At 42.3% G+C, this 17,587-nt stretch overlaps 1 protein-coding gene across 1 annotated transcript in view; it reads left to right on the forward strand.

The window, feature by feature from the left end:
• The first annotated feature begins 11,950 nt into the window (after nucleotides 1-11,950).
• MCC (MCC regulator of WNT signaling pathway) overlaps nucleotides 11,951-17,587 on the forward strand; it is a 418,786-nt gene continuing 413,149 nt past the window's right edge. The window contains exon 1 of the mRNA XM_061189513.1: nucleotides 11,951-12,126. Within this exon, the coding sequence (XP_061045496.1) occupies nucleotides 11,951-12,126 (176 nt within the window). The remainder of the gene's footprint in view (nucleotides 12,127-17,587) is intronic.

The raw sequence follows: 17,587 nt of genomic DNA on the forward strand, positions 1-17,587 counted from the left end.
TATTATCCATACTTGCAATAATTCTCTGTAACTACCTGGCTAAAGATCTAACTTCTTAATCTGATGTTAAGATCCTCCATGAACAATATGGCCCAGACTGACCTTTCTGACTTTCCTCTCTTCCCCTGCAAGTCCTCCTGTTCTCTGCTTCATTTACCTGGTCCTGTTCCCGGCACCCACCCTCCCTCCCTTCCTCCATTGCTGTCCCTTCTTACTTGGGCCATGCTTCCTCCTCTGTACCTTTCTACTTCACACCAAAGTTTGAAGTCAAGTTCCTGCTGTCTCTGAAATTTCTCTGAGAAATGCTTTTGTCAAGTTCTATCTGTGAATTCCTATGGCACTTCTGTCTTTCCCATACATTTGACACTTAACCACGTTCCAGTTAAAGGATAAGCGAGCATTAGATTAGTGGGGAGAATTTTGATTCCACAGTACTAATGTACATGTTGACCCTATGCTACGGAGACTTAAGGTTCTGGAACTAGACTGTTGGGTTTTAAATCTTGGCTTTACCTTGTTAATAGGTGGTTGATCTTGGGGGAAATTTTTAACTCACTTTATCTCAGTTTTCTCTTTTAAAAATTGTATAAAAGAGAACTTACCTCACAGAGTTGCTGTGGGGTAAATAAGTAGTACTGAAAAGTATTAGAATGTTTTTTGGAACATAGTAAGCACTCAATAGATGTTAGCTATATTATTACAATGATTGTTTTTATTATCATCACAACCTTAGAACCAAGTCTCAGTCATATGTGTCCTTTTGGTAAACCTGGAAATTTAAGGGCTTAGAAAGCATTCTGAAATAACCCCTATATTTGAATTTCTAATATTTAGTCTCCTTAGTTAATTTAAGATTTCTCATATGCTATCTGTCTCCAAGCAGTATTTAGGCAGCAAATAAAGCTAGAATTTAGAGCTGATTGAAAATTAAATGTCCATTGCAAAGCCCAATTTTTGCCACGAGGTGGCGATAAAAGACTAGTCATGATTTTTAAAATCAACTACAAAAAACATTCATAATTTAAAGAAATGTTCCATATTTCACATTCACTTGCATGATTTCTAATTGCTCCCTCCTCAAATAGGGAAGAAGGAGAGAAAGGGAACCAGGAGTCAGAACTCTTCCTCTTTGCGACCAGGGGGCTTGTTCAGAAGAGTTAGTATTTTAGGGACCTCCCTAGCTTGGCTGCACACCCTGACGAGAAGCCTGGCAAAGGTCGTGTTCTATCAGAAGCACTGCTTGCCTAACCTGTGCACTCTGGACATGAGGAATCTTGATTTTTCCATCACTTGCTGCCTAATAATAGGGGGAGGCTTCTTTACCTGCAAGCTCCCTCTGGCTTAACTGTTCCATAGGCGAGAGCAATGCTGTGGTCTGACATGATAGGGCACGGGCATCCAGCAAGAAGATGGAGACAGAAATGAGGTTTAATGCTGGGGAGGCTGCCAGTGACTCATATGAGCAACCCGTCCAGGTTCAAGGGAGGGTCTAAGTCCTTAGGAGTCAGTGCTGTAATATGAAAATACAAAATTTTCTTAGTCTCTGTATCTGCAGGTCCTAAACATTCAGATTTAAAATGCGGGATTGTCCACTGTATTTAAAGTTCTTGAATATATTCTCCCCAAGATGGCTGCCACCAGTCTTTCTTTTTCTTTCTTTTTTTTTTTTTTTGCCATGCCGCGCAGCTTACAGGATCTTAGTTCCCCGACCAGGGATCGAACCCAGGCCCACGGAAGTGAAAGCGCCGAGTCCTAAACACTGGACTGCCAGGGAATTCCCCACCAGTCACTTCTTGCCAAGGAACATCTCCTCTCTGCACCAGCGGGAGGAATGTCTGTGTGGTTCTGGCTGCTGCCTCTGCCTGCCACACGTGTGGAGCTCGGAGAGAAAATCACATCCCATCCTCTTTTTGCTGGGGAGTAACTTCCAGATCCAGGTCAAGTCTCCAATTGGTCTAAACATAGACTCCATTCTCCTGCAATACTATAAATGTTCTCTACGGATGCCACTTCTCAGGAGGATTCGTTATTATTACTGTGGTAAAAACATCAAAAAACATAAAATTTACCATTTTTAAATACACAATTCAGTGGCATTAAGTATATTCACAAATTGTGCAACCATCACCACTACCCATTTCCAGAAGTTCTTCATCATCGCAAACAGAAAATCAGTGCACGTTGGACTAAACCTTCCCATTACCTCCTCCCTCAGGGGGTTACTTGTAAACAGTTTTGGTGCCCACAACACCTGCAGCTGTTTTTACACCTCTTTTAAAGCACTTTGTTATTTCATTTCTTTAACATACATTTATTAGGCAACCATACTGGGTGAAATCAAATAAATACCTGAAGGAACTTGCAGCAAAGGAGCTTGTAATGAACTGATATAGAGACATAGATAAATGATATCAGCGCAGTGTGATAAATGCTATGAGAAAGGAAAGAAGAGAACTGGCTAGAGGTCTAGTGTTTATGGAACACAAACTATCAGACTGCACCAAAGTGCTTAGGCATTTCATTTCTCTTCATAATAACCCTGTAAAGTAGTTACTGTTACCCCATTTTGCAGATAAGGAATCTGAAATCTAGAAGGATCTAGCAATTTGCCTACAGGAGCTCAGTAGCTCAGGGTGCAGTAGAGGGGGCAAGCCCTAAACAGACAGTTAGGAGTTCTGGGTGCCAACCCAGACTGTGTGATTGACCAGCTTCAGGCAGGTAGGTTTCTGCTCACGGTTCCCTGGGCCTTAGTTTTCTTTGTATAAAATGGCAGAACTACACTAGTAGACCTCTTAGGACCTTTTCATCGAAAGATGAAAAAGACTGAGTGAATACTGGAGAGTTCTAGTCGCAGATCTGAAGAGGAAACAGACTGAAGAGAATTCTGTACCTCTGGACTCAATGCGGGAGTGCCCCAGAGCTGAGACCCCATTAGCTGGGTAGGTGGGGCTTTGGGACCACAGAAGTGTGGCTTTTAAATCAGTTTGGGACTCAAGACTGCTTAACAGAGGAGGTTGGACTTGGTCAGGTAAATTTTGTTGAGTTATTAATTTATGTTTTCTGCCTCAGTTTTCCATTTTCTTTATGCCGTATTCAGACAGTTAGCCAAACTCCCCCCTTGCCCCAAGAGCGGACTAAGGCAGGGTGGTTTGTATTCAAACCCACTCAGCTAGGGGATTGTATGGCGGGAGCAGAGGGAAATAGTCATAGGAGAGGACTGAAGATGTAGGTCTTGGATGAGATTCCTCTAGGCTGGGAGGGAGAGAAGATATTAGGTGGGATTCTCAGAAATGCACCTAACTGTGTCCTGGCACTGCTGATGGGGTGGAGATGGAAAATTCTCAGATACAAGTGTACATAAAGTGGAGTGTGGGCAGAAGGGACTGTAGCCTCACTTATGTAGCAAATACGGGTAGATCTCCCCATATACATAGCAGAATATGATGCTTCCAGGCCTTGACCAATGCTTTGCTCTCTGCCTGGAGAGGTCCTCCTTTCTTGTCTACTTGTTGACTTTGTGTTGTCGGAGCAAAATTGCAGCAAAGTTAAACAGGCAAGGAAGACCTAATTCAAAGCTATTGCAATTGAGGAGAGGATCCAGAACCAAATCTTAACTCAACTCCACTGAAACAAAGGGCAGGAGGGATTTTAAGAGCAAAATGAGCTAGTGGAAGAGTACTTGGGGACTTTAGAAGGAGGCTAATCAATGGGATGTGTCCAGCACATTGAGTTATTCCTGATTATGTAAATGGTTTTCTCTGTGATTAGGCCATGTGTTTGCCAATTGGTGCCATAGAAGTTAGGCTTCTCCCTCCCACAGAGACTGGGTATGGGGGTGCCATATTCCTTGATGATTACATTTCAAAAGAATGGTTCCCAGGTCCTTGAGAAATACAGTCTTGGGTTGTAAAACTGGCAAGCCGCTTTTAAGAAGGTTTACATCTCAAAGGGCAGAGAAAAAATTTACAATTACAAGTTTTCTAAAGAATTGCTCTAAGAAAAGGGAGGTCAAGGCCTAGAGTCAGAAGCAAGCCTTTCTAAAGTTGCCAAGCTGAGGGGAACCTTAAGGCCATTTGGTCACTTATTTTTATTTAAATTAATTAATTTATTTTATTTATTTTTTGGCTGCGTTGGGTCTTCGTAGCTGTGTGCGCAGGCTTTCTCTAGTTGTGGCGAGCGGGGGCTACTCTTTGTTGCGATCCGCAGGCTTCTCATTGCAGTGGTTTCTCTTGTTGCGGAGCATGGGCTCTAGGCACGCGGGCTTCAGTAGTTGTGGCGCATGGGCTCAGTAGTTGTGGCTCGCGGGCTCTAGAGCACAGGCTCAGAAGTTGTGGCGCATGGGCTTAGTTGCTCCGCGGCATGTGGGATCTTCCCAGACCAGGGATCAAACCCGTGTTCCCTGCATTGGCAGACGGATTCTTAACCACTGAGCCACCAGGGAAGTCCCTATTTTTTTAATTAAAAATTTTTTTTAAATTTTTGGCCACGCCACATGGCTTTGCAGTATCTTAGTTCCCCAAACAGGGATTGAACCCGGGAGTCCTAACCACTGGACCGCCAGGGAATTCCCGGTCACCTATTTTTAAATTCCACTTTTTTGTCACTGAAAATATAACACATCTCCTGATTCTCTTTCTTTCCCCCATCCCTAATTTTTTACTTCAAAATCTATAGAAATTCTGATTCTTCTTCATGCATCCATCACCAGTATATGGAACTGAACTGCAAGTACTGATTTATATATTTGAGATATTTGAAGCAGGGACGGTATCTTATTCCATCAGTACTGTCATGATCACATGGTTGGAAATGCAGAATAAATATTTGCTAAACTAAGTCTTACCAATTCATACAGGCTATTCCGACTGTTTTCACTGACTGACCTTTCCATCAAACTGGCTAATTACATCAATAAATGCACTTACTTTCCCTCACCTATTTACCACATATGACTTGTTTTTTTGTTTTGTTTTTTGTTAATTTGAATAGTTTGTGTCCTTAGGTTGAGTGACGAGAATTCTAACAGGACACGCTACCACTCAATTTGAGTCCAGCTCAAAGACTGGATAATTTTATCCAAATTCTCAGTTTTGTCACTAAGTTTTCCATTTTCTCTGTTAGCAACACTCAGGGATGGTAACACCAAAAAGAACCTTCATGGGTGTTATGATGGTTACTTTTGGAAAAGGAATTTGAGTATCCCAATGGCTCCCAATTGTCCATCAGCGAAAACACTGCCCCTCACATGGTCCCATCAGTGATCCTACGCAGGCCAAGATTTCGCCTTCACACAGCGAAGGGAAGCATTGACGACATGGTTCGCATTGATCTCAAATTCCCTCTTCAAGACTCTCTAGTAAGAGGAAACGTTATTCTTTTGGTCTGAATTATCCAGAACTGGTGTCTATTTTGATTAAATCTACCAGACAATTTCTAGTCAGCTCTGAGCAGTAACCCTATTAAGCCACCCAGATGGCTGAAGATGCCATGCCAACATCCTTTTTCTTAGTATGTTGTCTACCAGACACAGCCTGATTATTACCTTGGGTTTCAACAGGCACAAAAAATATGAAATATTATATGGTTGTTGTTTTTATATCAAGCAAGGGCATTATTCTACTCCTGAGACTTAATTTAGGCAATTGTGGACCAACAGTTCCTGTTGGCCACTAGAGTAGCATTTTGTCCACAGCACCAGTAGGTTACTAAATGGGTCCCATCACATGAAAGAGTTAACGTGTTTCTAAAAATTATTAGTTGCCAGGTGTCAGAAAGTCGGTTATGTCCAGACCACCAGATGACAAGGAAATAACATCACATACAAGTCTCACGATAAAGTGCATCCAAATTAATTTTGCTCAGGCTAGAACATAAGGATTTTTTCTAACTACAAAGAGAATGAGGTCTTTTGAGACAAACCATATTTCTTAAAATATGGGCTTCTGTTTTCAAATATCCCTTCCTCACAGCTTCCATTCTTCTACTGCTTCATTTATATCAATTACAGTGTATTTTTAATACAATTATCTGATTTGTTCACATGGAGATTGATGCAATATATATGCTAGACTGAAAAACAGTTGCATGAGAAATACATATGAGAAAATGGACTCTCAAGGGAAGAATATGTAAGATGTTTTTTCAGCACTTTTAAATCTGAGACTCTGATTGGCGCTGTGTTTGTGAGAGGCTTGTTATTTATATTGGTTTTTAAAATATTTCCTCCTAAATATCTTTGGTATGCGGGAAGAAAGGTACACATTTAGATGCTAAAACCTCCTCTGTTTTTATGACATCTTATTAATTTGATGTGACATTGGGCTCTGATGCCAGTAAAGCGTTGGCATGAATACATGCTACTAAGTCTGGTTCATGGTGTCTCACATTTTTGAGTATCCTCCACGTTTAAGATTTTTGTTTATACACATAGAGCTTTGGAATGATGTCATTAATAAATTGTATCTCTAGTTCTCTCATGGAAAAGGTCATGCCTCTACAAGGCCACTGAATCAGTTGATTGAATTAACCTTGCATTAAATTCAATTCAGTTAAGAAAGCCCAAACTGCCACGATTAACCATTTCTCACTCTGTGTATCTGCTTAAAGGAGAAAACAATAATCTAACAAAGATAATCATCACACTCCACTTTTTCTCAAGGAGAAAGTTCATTGTATGCACATGGCAATCATTAAACAAAGGAAATAAAATTTAATACATTTATGATAAATCATAAGATAATTATCTTACAATAAAAAAAACTACCATGAAAACAAAGTCCTTACCCACAGATAAAAGAGATAGGCTGGCTAAGAGATGTCCACTTTCTCTAAATCTGAGTCTAGGCGGATATATGAGAAAATTATTCCTTTTTCTAGCTGTGCTACTGCGGAAAGTTATTTCATGCCATTTGACATATGTTTTTCGGTGCCCTCATCTGTAAAATGGGAACAAAACCACCTGCCTCTTAAGGTTGATGTAAGAATTAAATAAGACATTGTTTAAAGCACTTAAGAAAAATGATTGGTGCATATTAAATTCTCAGTAAATACTAGCCATTATTAATTTCATTGTTAATTAGAGAGGAAAAGGGCCTGAGAAGATAGGTAAAATGTCATAGCCCAATGCCTACTGGAGAGCTGTGGGGATCAGGAAGTCCCAGGGGTTCATGGTTCCCTCAGCTCTGTCAGTCGTGACATTTCTCTTTCTCCTCCAGACATTTCCCTTGCTTTTCCTCTTGGAGAAACCCACAAAGGTGCTCAAACTTCTAAATCCCACTCTTATTTCCTTATTAATCACAGATCTCTAGGCCTCTCAGCCTGCTTTCTTCTCTTCATAACTGCCACTACCCATGTTGTCCCTGGATGTCTTGTTCTTTCCAAGATGCTAGAGTGGGTGTATGAACTCCCCACCTCCTTCATTCATTTCTGGTTTGAAAGTATGAGACTCCTGCAGTGGCATATAAGCATAAGGGAGGATAGCTTATGTAGGAAAAATAAAAGTCAACATGGCTTGCACTGGAGCACAGGGGCAAGGCAAGAAGCAGGAGAGAAGGGGTCAGATCATGGAAGGCCTGGAAGGTTTCGCTGGCAGGCAGGATTTTATCCTGAGGGCAAAGGTGAGCCAATGAGGTACAGTTTAAGCCTGGAGGGACCTGATGACATTTTCATTTTATACTGAGGACTTGGGCTATAGCACTGAGAATGGGTTGGAAGGCCAGATTATTTGAAAGACATAATAGGAGCCTCTTTAAAAGCTGTGGTAATGGGGATGGAGAAAAGAGACCAATATGAGGAGATATTAAGGAAGTAGATTCACCAGGACGTGGTGGCTCACAGGAGGTGGGAAGTGAGGGGCAGAGGAGGGCAAGGACTCTGGGGTTTCTGGCTTGGAAGACTAAGTGAATGATGGACATAATAAGAGGAGCCGGCTGTGAAGAAAGAGAATAAGGTGGAAAAGGCAAGCAAATGGGCTCTCTGCTAGAGCCTGCAGAAGGAACATGGCCCTGCTGCCACTTCGATTTTAGCTCAGTGAGACTCATCTCAGATTTCTTTCTTTGTTTTTAAAAAATATTTATTTATTTATTTGGCTGTGCTGGGTTTTAGTTGCGGCATGCGGGATCTAGTTCCCTGACCAGGGATCGAACCCAGGCCCCCTGCATCGGGAGCGCAGAGGCTTAACAGCTGGACCACCAGGAAAGTCCCTCATTTCAAATTTCTGACCTTCAGAACTGTAAGATAATATATTAGTGCTGTTTTAAGCCAGTCAGTTTGCGATAATTTGTTACAATAGTAATAGGGAACCAATATAGGCCATTTTAGCTCCAGAGCTTTCTGTGAGGTCAGGCAAGGCTGCTCTGGGGCCTACATCATAGCATGACTTCTCCCTCTTTCCATGCTGCTCCCTTCACCTCCTTTCCACACATGTTGGGGCACCAAGGGCACTCCCAAGTAAGCATCCTGCACGTGAAACTCTGTCTTAGAGTCTGCTTCCCAGAAAACCAAACTGGGACAGATTGTAAAAGCTCATGTTAACTTCCTATGATTGTAAATATATGACTAACAAATATAGTGAAGTTTATCATTGTTATCCCTTTTCAGTGTCACTCAAAAAGTATAATGCCTAACATGAATTGCACTGGCCCTGATATTAAGACAATGTGAAGTAAATATGAAGAACATGAGCTTGACAGGAAGATATGAGTTCAATTCCAGCTCCTTTACTTGGTCACATTACTTAAACTTTTTGGATTTAATTTCCCTCACTTGCCATCCCCTGCCCCATAAATAGGAATGATAAACACTTTCCCCCACTAGGTAGCATTAGAGTATTTAAACACCATTACTGATCTATGACAAGGGCTCAATGAAAGATAGTCAAGCCCCCTCAACTCTACCTCACTGTTATAATTGATACTCCAGGTGGCGGAGGCAAGTCACCACTAAACTACATGATTCTGCTGTCAAAATGTGTGCTTCAAGCTAAGAGGGGTCTGGGAGATCAGTGTGACCTGGGGAGGTGAAGGAAGGCTTCTTGAGGGATATGGGAACTTAGCTGGGCTCATAAAAACACCTGAAAGAGAGAAGGGCTGGGAGAAGGCACCATAGGGGTCCTCATTCCAACTCTAGCGTGTAGTTCTAGTTAAGGTAAACAGAATTTGGAAGCGCAAGTACCAGATAATCAAGTTTGCACAGTGCTGCACTTGTTTTAGTTGTTTTAACTGGCAACGTTAGACATGGAAGACAGTATATCTTGTAATGTATACAGTGTATTTTGATATGTTTTACATAAATATGAAGTATTATTATAACCAAGAGGAATCTGAGAAGGAAAAAAACTGGATAAGGACAACAATGTTGAGCTATGTACTCACCGCAAATAAATACATAAAACCTTTGAAATTATGACATAACCAGTACTGTTAGATTTATGGTTATGGGTATTGCTCTCATTCCAAGCTCCTACTTTACATTTATCAGCTTTATATTCATATAGCATCTCTATTTTCAATGTCTTAGAAATTTCTCCCTCTCCTAGTAACCTTTTCAGCTGAAATTTCATATGCTTCATATTAGCTCAGAAGCAAATTTTTTTTCTGAAAGGTTGACCCTATCTGTTCAGCCATTTCTGAGTTACTCAAGCATGAACAAATGTTGTTTAGGAAATTTGTCAAGATCCACTTTTTATGTGTTCAGATTTAATTCAAGATGGTTTAAACTTAAATCCCCAGAGCTGTCATGCACGTATTCTCTCAGGAGAAAAACATTCTTTGCTTTGAGATATAATTGGTTGAGGTTTACACTCCACTTTCTGTGTAAATGGAGTGTGGTTATGAAGAGATCTACTCAGATCCTGGAAAACCTTTTGGGTTTCCAGACTCTCCATGCATATTTATAAGAATGCTTTTTTTCTTTTTTTTCCCCCAAATTATCAACTTTCTAGGAGAGCTTGAAGGTAACAACTCCTGTCTGGCTGTTTATTGTCAGAAAATAATAAAATCTTATTTACGAAAAATTTGAAAAATAAAGATTTTAAATATTTATTTATTTATTGAAACTTAGGCATTAGTCCTTGTTCAGTTGTAGACAGCAATATCTGTATTGCTAACAGCATCTTTTAAGCAAATATTATTGCGTATATTGGTAAGACTTTTCTAAGATGGCATACTATTCATCATAAGATTTTAAGTGCTCTGAAATACTGGGAACTTACAAAATTAAAAAGAACTAAAGTAGGAATAGGGGGATGGGATAGAGACAAGAGAGAAGAGGGCAGAGACGCCTTCCTCATGACCTGGCAGACAGTCTCAAAACATACGAATGTATCCTAGTTATCTATTGTCGCGTGACAAATCACCTCAAAACTTATGACTTAAAACAATAATCCTTTTAATATCTCTGGGGGTTGGCTGGGCTCAGTTAGACAATTATTGCTCAGGGTCTCTCATGCATTTGCAGCTTCTAGGGCTAGCATCCTCTGAAGGCTCACTCACTGACTCACTCAGCTGTAGCGCCTGGGCTGGGAAGCCTCAAACACCTAAGGCTCCTTGGGCATCTCTGTCTTTACATGGTCTCTCCGCATGGTTTCTCCAGCATGGCAGCTTCAGCATAGCCAAACATTTTTCAAGGCAGTTCAAGGCTTCAAAGATCCGTGTCCCAAGTGAGACAGCCAAATGGAATCTGTATTTTCTCTTCTAACCTGGCCTCAGAAATCAAGACAGTCACAAAGGTCCACTCAGGTTGGAGGGGAGGAGACAGACCCCACCTCTTGATGAGAGGTGCACCAAAGAATCTGCAGATGTGTTTTAAAACTTCCACAGGATTTCATAGACCTCTGGCAGAAAGTCTGGGACAGAATAGTGAGTCATTCACTAAACCACAAATTGGTTCATTGTGGTTCCTTTTCTGCTGTGGTAGAAGGATACTGCCATGTTTAAGGGCTCCTGCCCTGGAGTTAGAATGTCTGCCTGGGCTTGCCTCTGCCCTTACAAAGCTTGAAACCTTAAACAAGTTCCGGTGCCTCAGTTTTCTTATAAGTTGGAGATAATGAGAGCTAACGTTTATTGAGCACTTAGTAGGTGGCAGGCATTGTCATAAGTGCATTATATACTACCTTATTTTATCACCAAGATAACTCCATGAGGTAGTTACTTTACCTCCTAAATCATAGGGTTGACAATAATAGAGACATCTTTCAGGTGTGTCTGTGGTGTGGCTCAAATGAGACTTATTACGTTCCCTCTTGACATTATTAAACCTGATGGGGCAAATTTTAGTGATGCCAGGTCAGGAGGATGAGCCACTTCCAGAAATGGACCAAATGTGCACAGTGCCACGTAGGAGCGCAGACTGTTCCCAGTCTAGTGCGGAAGACCCAAGGAGGATTAGATTTCTTGATAGGTGTTAAAAATGCATAAAAGATCAGTCATTCCGGGTCTTACCTGGGGTTACGGGTACAGAATCCAGCGCAGTCCAGCAGAGTAGGACCACGAGCCCCGCTTTGAGTTTGCAAAAACGGAAGCGTTTATCTTTTTCCTGAAAAAGAAATCCATGACTTGGGGCAGTGAAAAGAGTTCTGGCCGGAGAACACGCTCCCTCTGCCTGGAGTGTCCGCAGGTGTCGAGAGGCCGCTTCTTAGCCGGATGCACGACGCTGACACCCTACCCGGGCGGCCTCCCCTCGCGTCCCCGTCGCCACCCTCAGTTCTCTGACTCCACGAGCCTCCTCCCCTTCCTCCCTCTCCCCTAAGGTGCCTACTCCCGCGATTGCAGAGCGCCCATCTTCCCAGGCCGGGCAAAACCCGGAGAGCTGGAATCCCTCTCCTGGAGCGCCCGGGCGGCCACTGGGCATGCTCCGTCGTCAGGCAGGGTCGGGGCCGCGAGCGCGTGTGCGCCTCGCAGATTCCTCCTGCGGCCGCGCGTTCTCCGCCTCCCGAGCAGGGAGCGGGCGCATGATGGCGGCGGCGGCGGCGGCGGCGGCGGCGGGGAGCGCCAGGAGCGTCAGCAGCGGCAGCAGCGGCGGCGGCGGCGGCGGCAGCAGCAGCAGCGACACGTCCAGCACCGGCGAGGAGGAGAGGATGCGGCGCCTCTTCCAGACGTGCGACGGCGACGGCGACGGCTACATTAGCAGGTACTCGGGGAGGTCCGCGAAACGGGCTGGGGCGCGATCAGCCTCTCGGCGCTGCCCTTGACCTCTCCTCTGGCCCCTCGTCCCCAACTTCCAGCAAGTTGCTCAGAAGCTCACGCGGAAAGTTGCCTGCGACTCTGAGAGCGCGTCGCCAGCTCGGCCTCTGAGGCCGAGGGGCTGCTCTGCTTGTCTTCTGGAGGTGCCAGTTGGTCCAACTTTTCCCAGCGCCGTCTTTGTCTGGGCATTGGGAGACATCTCTTTCGGATGCGAGTTCTCCCCCGGGGCCCGGAGCGCTCCTGCCTGTGGGGAGACGAGTTATGGTCACTTGTTCCCGATAGAAGAGGCTGCCCTGCAGATGTGGGTGTCAAGATGCTGGGCCACCAGGCAGCGATCTTGTCCGGTTGCTCGGTGGATAGACCCGGGGCCGGACCAGGATAGGGATGCGCTCTCAGTGACAGAGTTGACCATGAAAACAAGCTGTGAAAAACTTTCGTGTGGCACAGAGACCCTGCGTTCCCAACTTCGGAGTCCAAAGAATGGGCATAGTTTGCCGCTCAGTACTGATTTAAACCTATTAGCCTGAGGAGAACGAAGCGCTCAGGTGCAAACTGGGGGTTTAGAGGTGAGGCTGGAAATAGACCCTACGCCCTAGCCCGGCTCCGCGCTCTAACCAGGTGAGCCTCCGGAGGGGTCTCGGGGCGCCTCTGCGCGACCACTCCTAACCCTCGCTGTGCTTGCTTCCAGCTCCCCTACAGGGGCGGCGTTGCAACGTCAAGCGGCAGGGCTTTGCAAAATAATTACTTCTGCCCAAATTTTTATCACTTATCGGACACTGATGGTGAAGAAGGTAATCGTAATGTTTTCTGGTATGCTTATATGAAAGGTCGACACCGGGCGCTGAAGCCTGTACGCGCCGAAATGTGAATTGCCTTCAAAGGCATAGGCAGCCTGAATTGTGTACTACATCTTTCTTCAGCCTTTGTCTTGGTGATGCCGAAGATCCTCTGAAAATTCCAGGATGCCTCCTGCTGATTGTCCTTGCCTACCTAGAGAAAAAAAGAGTGGGGAATCCCTCCCCACCCCCAAATTAGAAAAAAAAAAAATCTCTGAAACAGGTGGTTTGACATGTAAAATAATTGACAGTTAAAAAAATAATTATTTATTTGGGACTTCACTCAATTATGATAATTCTTAGCTGAACTTTATTACTTTTCTGAAGTTTCATTGGGAAACATTAGAAAGATATCAGAAAACTGTATGGAGTAATTATGTTATGAAATGGAAAAAAATATGTAACTCTAGTTGACCTAATACAGATTTTTATCTGGAAGTCTTTCCCTGTTTTGGTTCTGGGTTAAAAAAATTTCATCCTATAGTTTAGGGCTTTGGGGTTTTTTTAACTTTATTTATTTATTTTTGGCTGCGTTGGGTCTTCATTGCTGCGCGCGAGCTTTCTCTAGTTGCTGAGAGAGGGGGCTACTCTTCGTTGCAGTGCGCGGGCTTCTCATTGCTGTGGCTTCTCTTGTTGCGGAGCACGGGCTCTAGGCGTGCGGGCTTTGGTAGTTGTGGCTCGCGGGCTCAATAGTTGTGGCTCACGGGCTTAGTTGCTCTGCGGCATGTGGGATCTTCCCGGACCAGGACTTGAACCCCTGTCCCTTGCATTGGCAGGCGGATTCTTAGCCACTGCGCCACCAGGGAAGTCCCGTTTAGGGTTTTTTTTGTTGTTGTTTTCCTACTTGAAAAGCTGTTATCTCATTTGCAATAATAAAAACTATCTACATCCTTCATGTTAGAATGCAAAAAGAATTTAATTTCACATGGGCAAGAGTACATATAGAAAACTAGCAAAATTCTCTCCTTTCCTCCCACTAATCCTATTAATATGTTGCTTTACCTGAACTACACTTTCTGTGTAAATGCTCATATTATTTTGAATGGGGGCTATATGAGCACTGAAGGATAATGAATTCTTTAAGCACAGTTTGAGAACTTTGTTTTGGAGGGTGAAGCATTGTGAGGGCATGATGTTAAAGAAGGAATTTTAGATGAAGGTAGAAACCTGCTGGGGCAAATGTGGGAAAAAATGTTATCCTTCCTTGAGCCACATCACTTTAATATATCTGCTTGAAAGTTGGAAGGTATGTGCAGTAGTGGACCCAAAGCCAAAACTTTAGCTGTGGGCAGAGTTGCCCTGGAAGTTATTTTTAGGCTGTGACAGAATTTCCATATAGGAGGAGTTCAGGGGTGGCAATCTCATTGAGAGCAGGCACCAAAGAACTTGTCTAGAAGTGTGTTTACATAGCAAGCACAGTTTTATTGGAATATATGTTTATTTGGTATGCTTGAGGAATGGGGTTAATGAAAATAATGACTCCCTTTCCAATGTCACTCCTTTGTGCTGCCCCTATTTAATGACTTTACTGACCACTGTACAGTGGGAGATAAGGTGTGGAATGCTGTGAATTTTCTCTTTTATTAAACATGAGAGTTGGGCTTTCTGCTTTAAAACCTTGAAAACCTTGAATTCTCCTAAAGATGTCAAGTTTATGCTAATCATAAATAGCTGTATCCTTTAGGATTTCAGTTTGTCTATATATAATAGAATCACAGTCAAATAAGTGTTGACTGTCACACCTAGAAGTCTTGAGGTGGGCCATCCACGCTGAGGCAGCAGCTGCAGAATGGTATCAATGTCCACCTTCCTTGTATCTTTCTGCATTGCATTCTTCACATGGAGCATTCATCCTCATGGTTATGTCGCAGTCCTAAAATGATTGCTCTGTCTCCAACTTCATCTCCAAGTTCTAGGGAGCGAAGGTGTAAGAGGAAGCTGAAATGAATGCTGCCTGTATCATCAAAGCACAGCTTTCCCAGATCCCTAAATTGACATCATGTTGGTCAAACTACAGCACTGTACCATGCCTACTTGCAGTAGAGTTTAAGGAAGTATATCATCCAATTGGGTACATCGCCTCCTATACAAAAGCTGAGTTCTGTTATTAAGAGCGGGAAATGGATATTGGGTAGGCAAGTAGCAACCAATACGTATAATAAAACTCCCCATGTTAACCTAAATTCAACTGTATTGGCTCCAGTCCTTTTACCTAGCCATTATCCTCAAACAGGAGTGAGCTGGAGATGTTATATTTGGAGGAAGGATGAGTGGAAGAGAGACTGAGGCCATTGGGGAAATATCAGGGTACATCATTTCAGGAAGCAGGGAGGTAAGAGTTAGGGCTTTGTGTCTTAAATATCCCCTTGGCTCAGCCTTCCTCCTCAAACTGACAAAAAGGGTATTAGCTAGCTGGAGGTTCCTGGAGTTACTACTTCTGCCCTGGAACTCCCAGCCTGCCAGAGGGACCCAGAATCATTTCCATGGATACTTAAGCTGGAGCAAACAACTACCATCAGGTGGAGCCAAGCCATAGCTTGGACAGGGCAGGATTTGGGCTGCACAGTGTAAGCACAGCAGGCTCTTCTGGTGCATTCATTAACCTTACAATGAGTTTTGGGAGCCCTATATATCATGTTATAGGAGATGGAGGTTTTACTCTATTTGTTGAAATTAATTTCCCTTTGGAATTTTAAAGCTTCTTGTTTTTATCCTTCAGTTTAAGAATCTATGTTGAACATTTTGACAAATATCTAAAACCAACACTTAACATTTATATCTAGTCCCCAAGCCTCAGCTTAAACACTGTTGCCTTAGAGAGAACTTCCATGACCACTGTATCAAAGTGTTAGAGAATTCCCTGGCGGTCCAGTGGTTAGGACTCAGCGCTTTCACTGCCGAGAGCATGGGTTCAATTCCTTGTTCGCGGAACTAAGATCCCACCATTGGCTTTCTTCCAAAGCACTCTTTACAACTTGTAATTGCATTTCTATTTATTACTTTGCCCATTTATTGTCATTCTCCCATTGGCCTTCATGAGGGCCAGAATCATGTCTGTTTTATTAAAACAGTACACTCAGGATCTAGCACAGTATTTGCCATATAGCACTCAGTCAGTAAATTCTGATGAATAAATGACCAAGAATAAACAGTGGTATGTTCATGTAGGTTGAAAAATCTTTCAAGCATTTTCCATGTTTATGAGATACTTAAATGTAAGTATATTTTATTATATAATATTTTCCTTTAAAATAACTTCTTTTTGGTTATATAAAAGGTATTTTTGTTGATGAAAATTTGCAAAATACAGAAATATATAAAAATAAAATCAAAATCATCCATTATCCCATAATTAAGGTATATTATTTCTGTTTTCCTTGTGACATATCTATACCATATTATTCCTCTAGTACGTTTAAAATGATTCGATAAAAGGAAAGGCATCTCATGTTCATGGTTAGGAAGTTTTAATATTGTTATGATGGCAATACTCCCCCATTTCGCCCCAACCTCCCCAGCCCTAGGTAACCGTTAATCTACTTTCTATCTCTATTGATTTGCCTATTACGGATATTTCATGTAAATGGAATCATACATTATGTGACCTGTAGTTGCTTGTGTTTTGGTGTCATATCCAAGAAGGTTTTGCCTAATCCAAGGTCACAAAGATTCACTCCTATGTTTTCTTCTGAGAGTTTCATAGATATAGTTCTTACATTTAGGTTTGTGATCCGTTTTGAGTTTATTTGTGTGTATGGTGTGAAGAAGGGGTCCAAGTTCATTCTTCTGCATGTGGCTATCAAGTTGTTCCAGCACCATTTGTTGAAAAGACTATTCTTTCCTATTTTCATGACACTCTTGTCAACAATCAATTGACCATAAACATAAGAGTTTATTTCTGAATTCTCAGTTCTTTTCCATTGGTACATATGCTTATCCTTATACCAGTACCACACTATTTTGATTACTGTTGCTTTGTTGTAAGTTTTGAAATTGAGAAGTGTGAATCCTCCAGTTTTGTTCTTCTCTTTGTAAGATTGGTTATTCTTAGTCCTCTGAGTTCCCATACACATTTTAGGATCAGCTTGTCAATTTCTTCAAAACAGGCAGCTGGAATATTTGATTGGGATTGTTTTGAATTTATAGACCAATTTGTTCACATGCATTTTTAGTAAGTATATTTTTCAGGATAGTTTTGTTTTTTTCCACCAGCCCTTTATTTTACAGTCTTTTAATTTGGAGTCAGCAGGTTAGTGAACATCTGAAGTAATAATAGCAAATGTGTATAGAAGCTTTTATAGTTTACAATCAATTGGTCCATATATTATCTCATTTAATTCTTGCAACAGGAATTAATATCTCTGTCTTAAGACAGGGAGCCAAGACAACATAGCCTCTAATGAAAAAGAATGAACCTGTGGCCCTTACCTGAGAGCCTTTTTTACCATAAATGCTGCGCAGCTAACACAAGAAAACCTATTAAAACCCCTAAAGCCTTAAAGTTATTTCCTGTTTAATTTACCCAAGGTCTATGGTGCAGATGAATTTTCATTTTAAAACTGGCTTCTTAGC

The sequence above is a fragment of the Eubalaena glacialis genome, chromosome 4 (assembly GCF_028564815.1).
Source record: "Eubalaena glacialis isolate mEubGla1 chromosome 4, mEubGla1.1.hap2.+ XY, whole genome shotgun sequence".
Lineage (NCBI taxonomy): Eukaryota > Metazoa > Chordata > Mammalia > Artiodactyla > Balaenidae > Eubalaena > Eubalaena glacialis.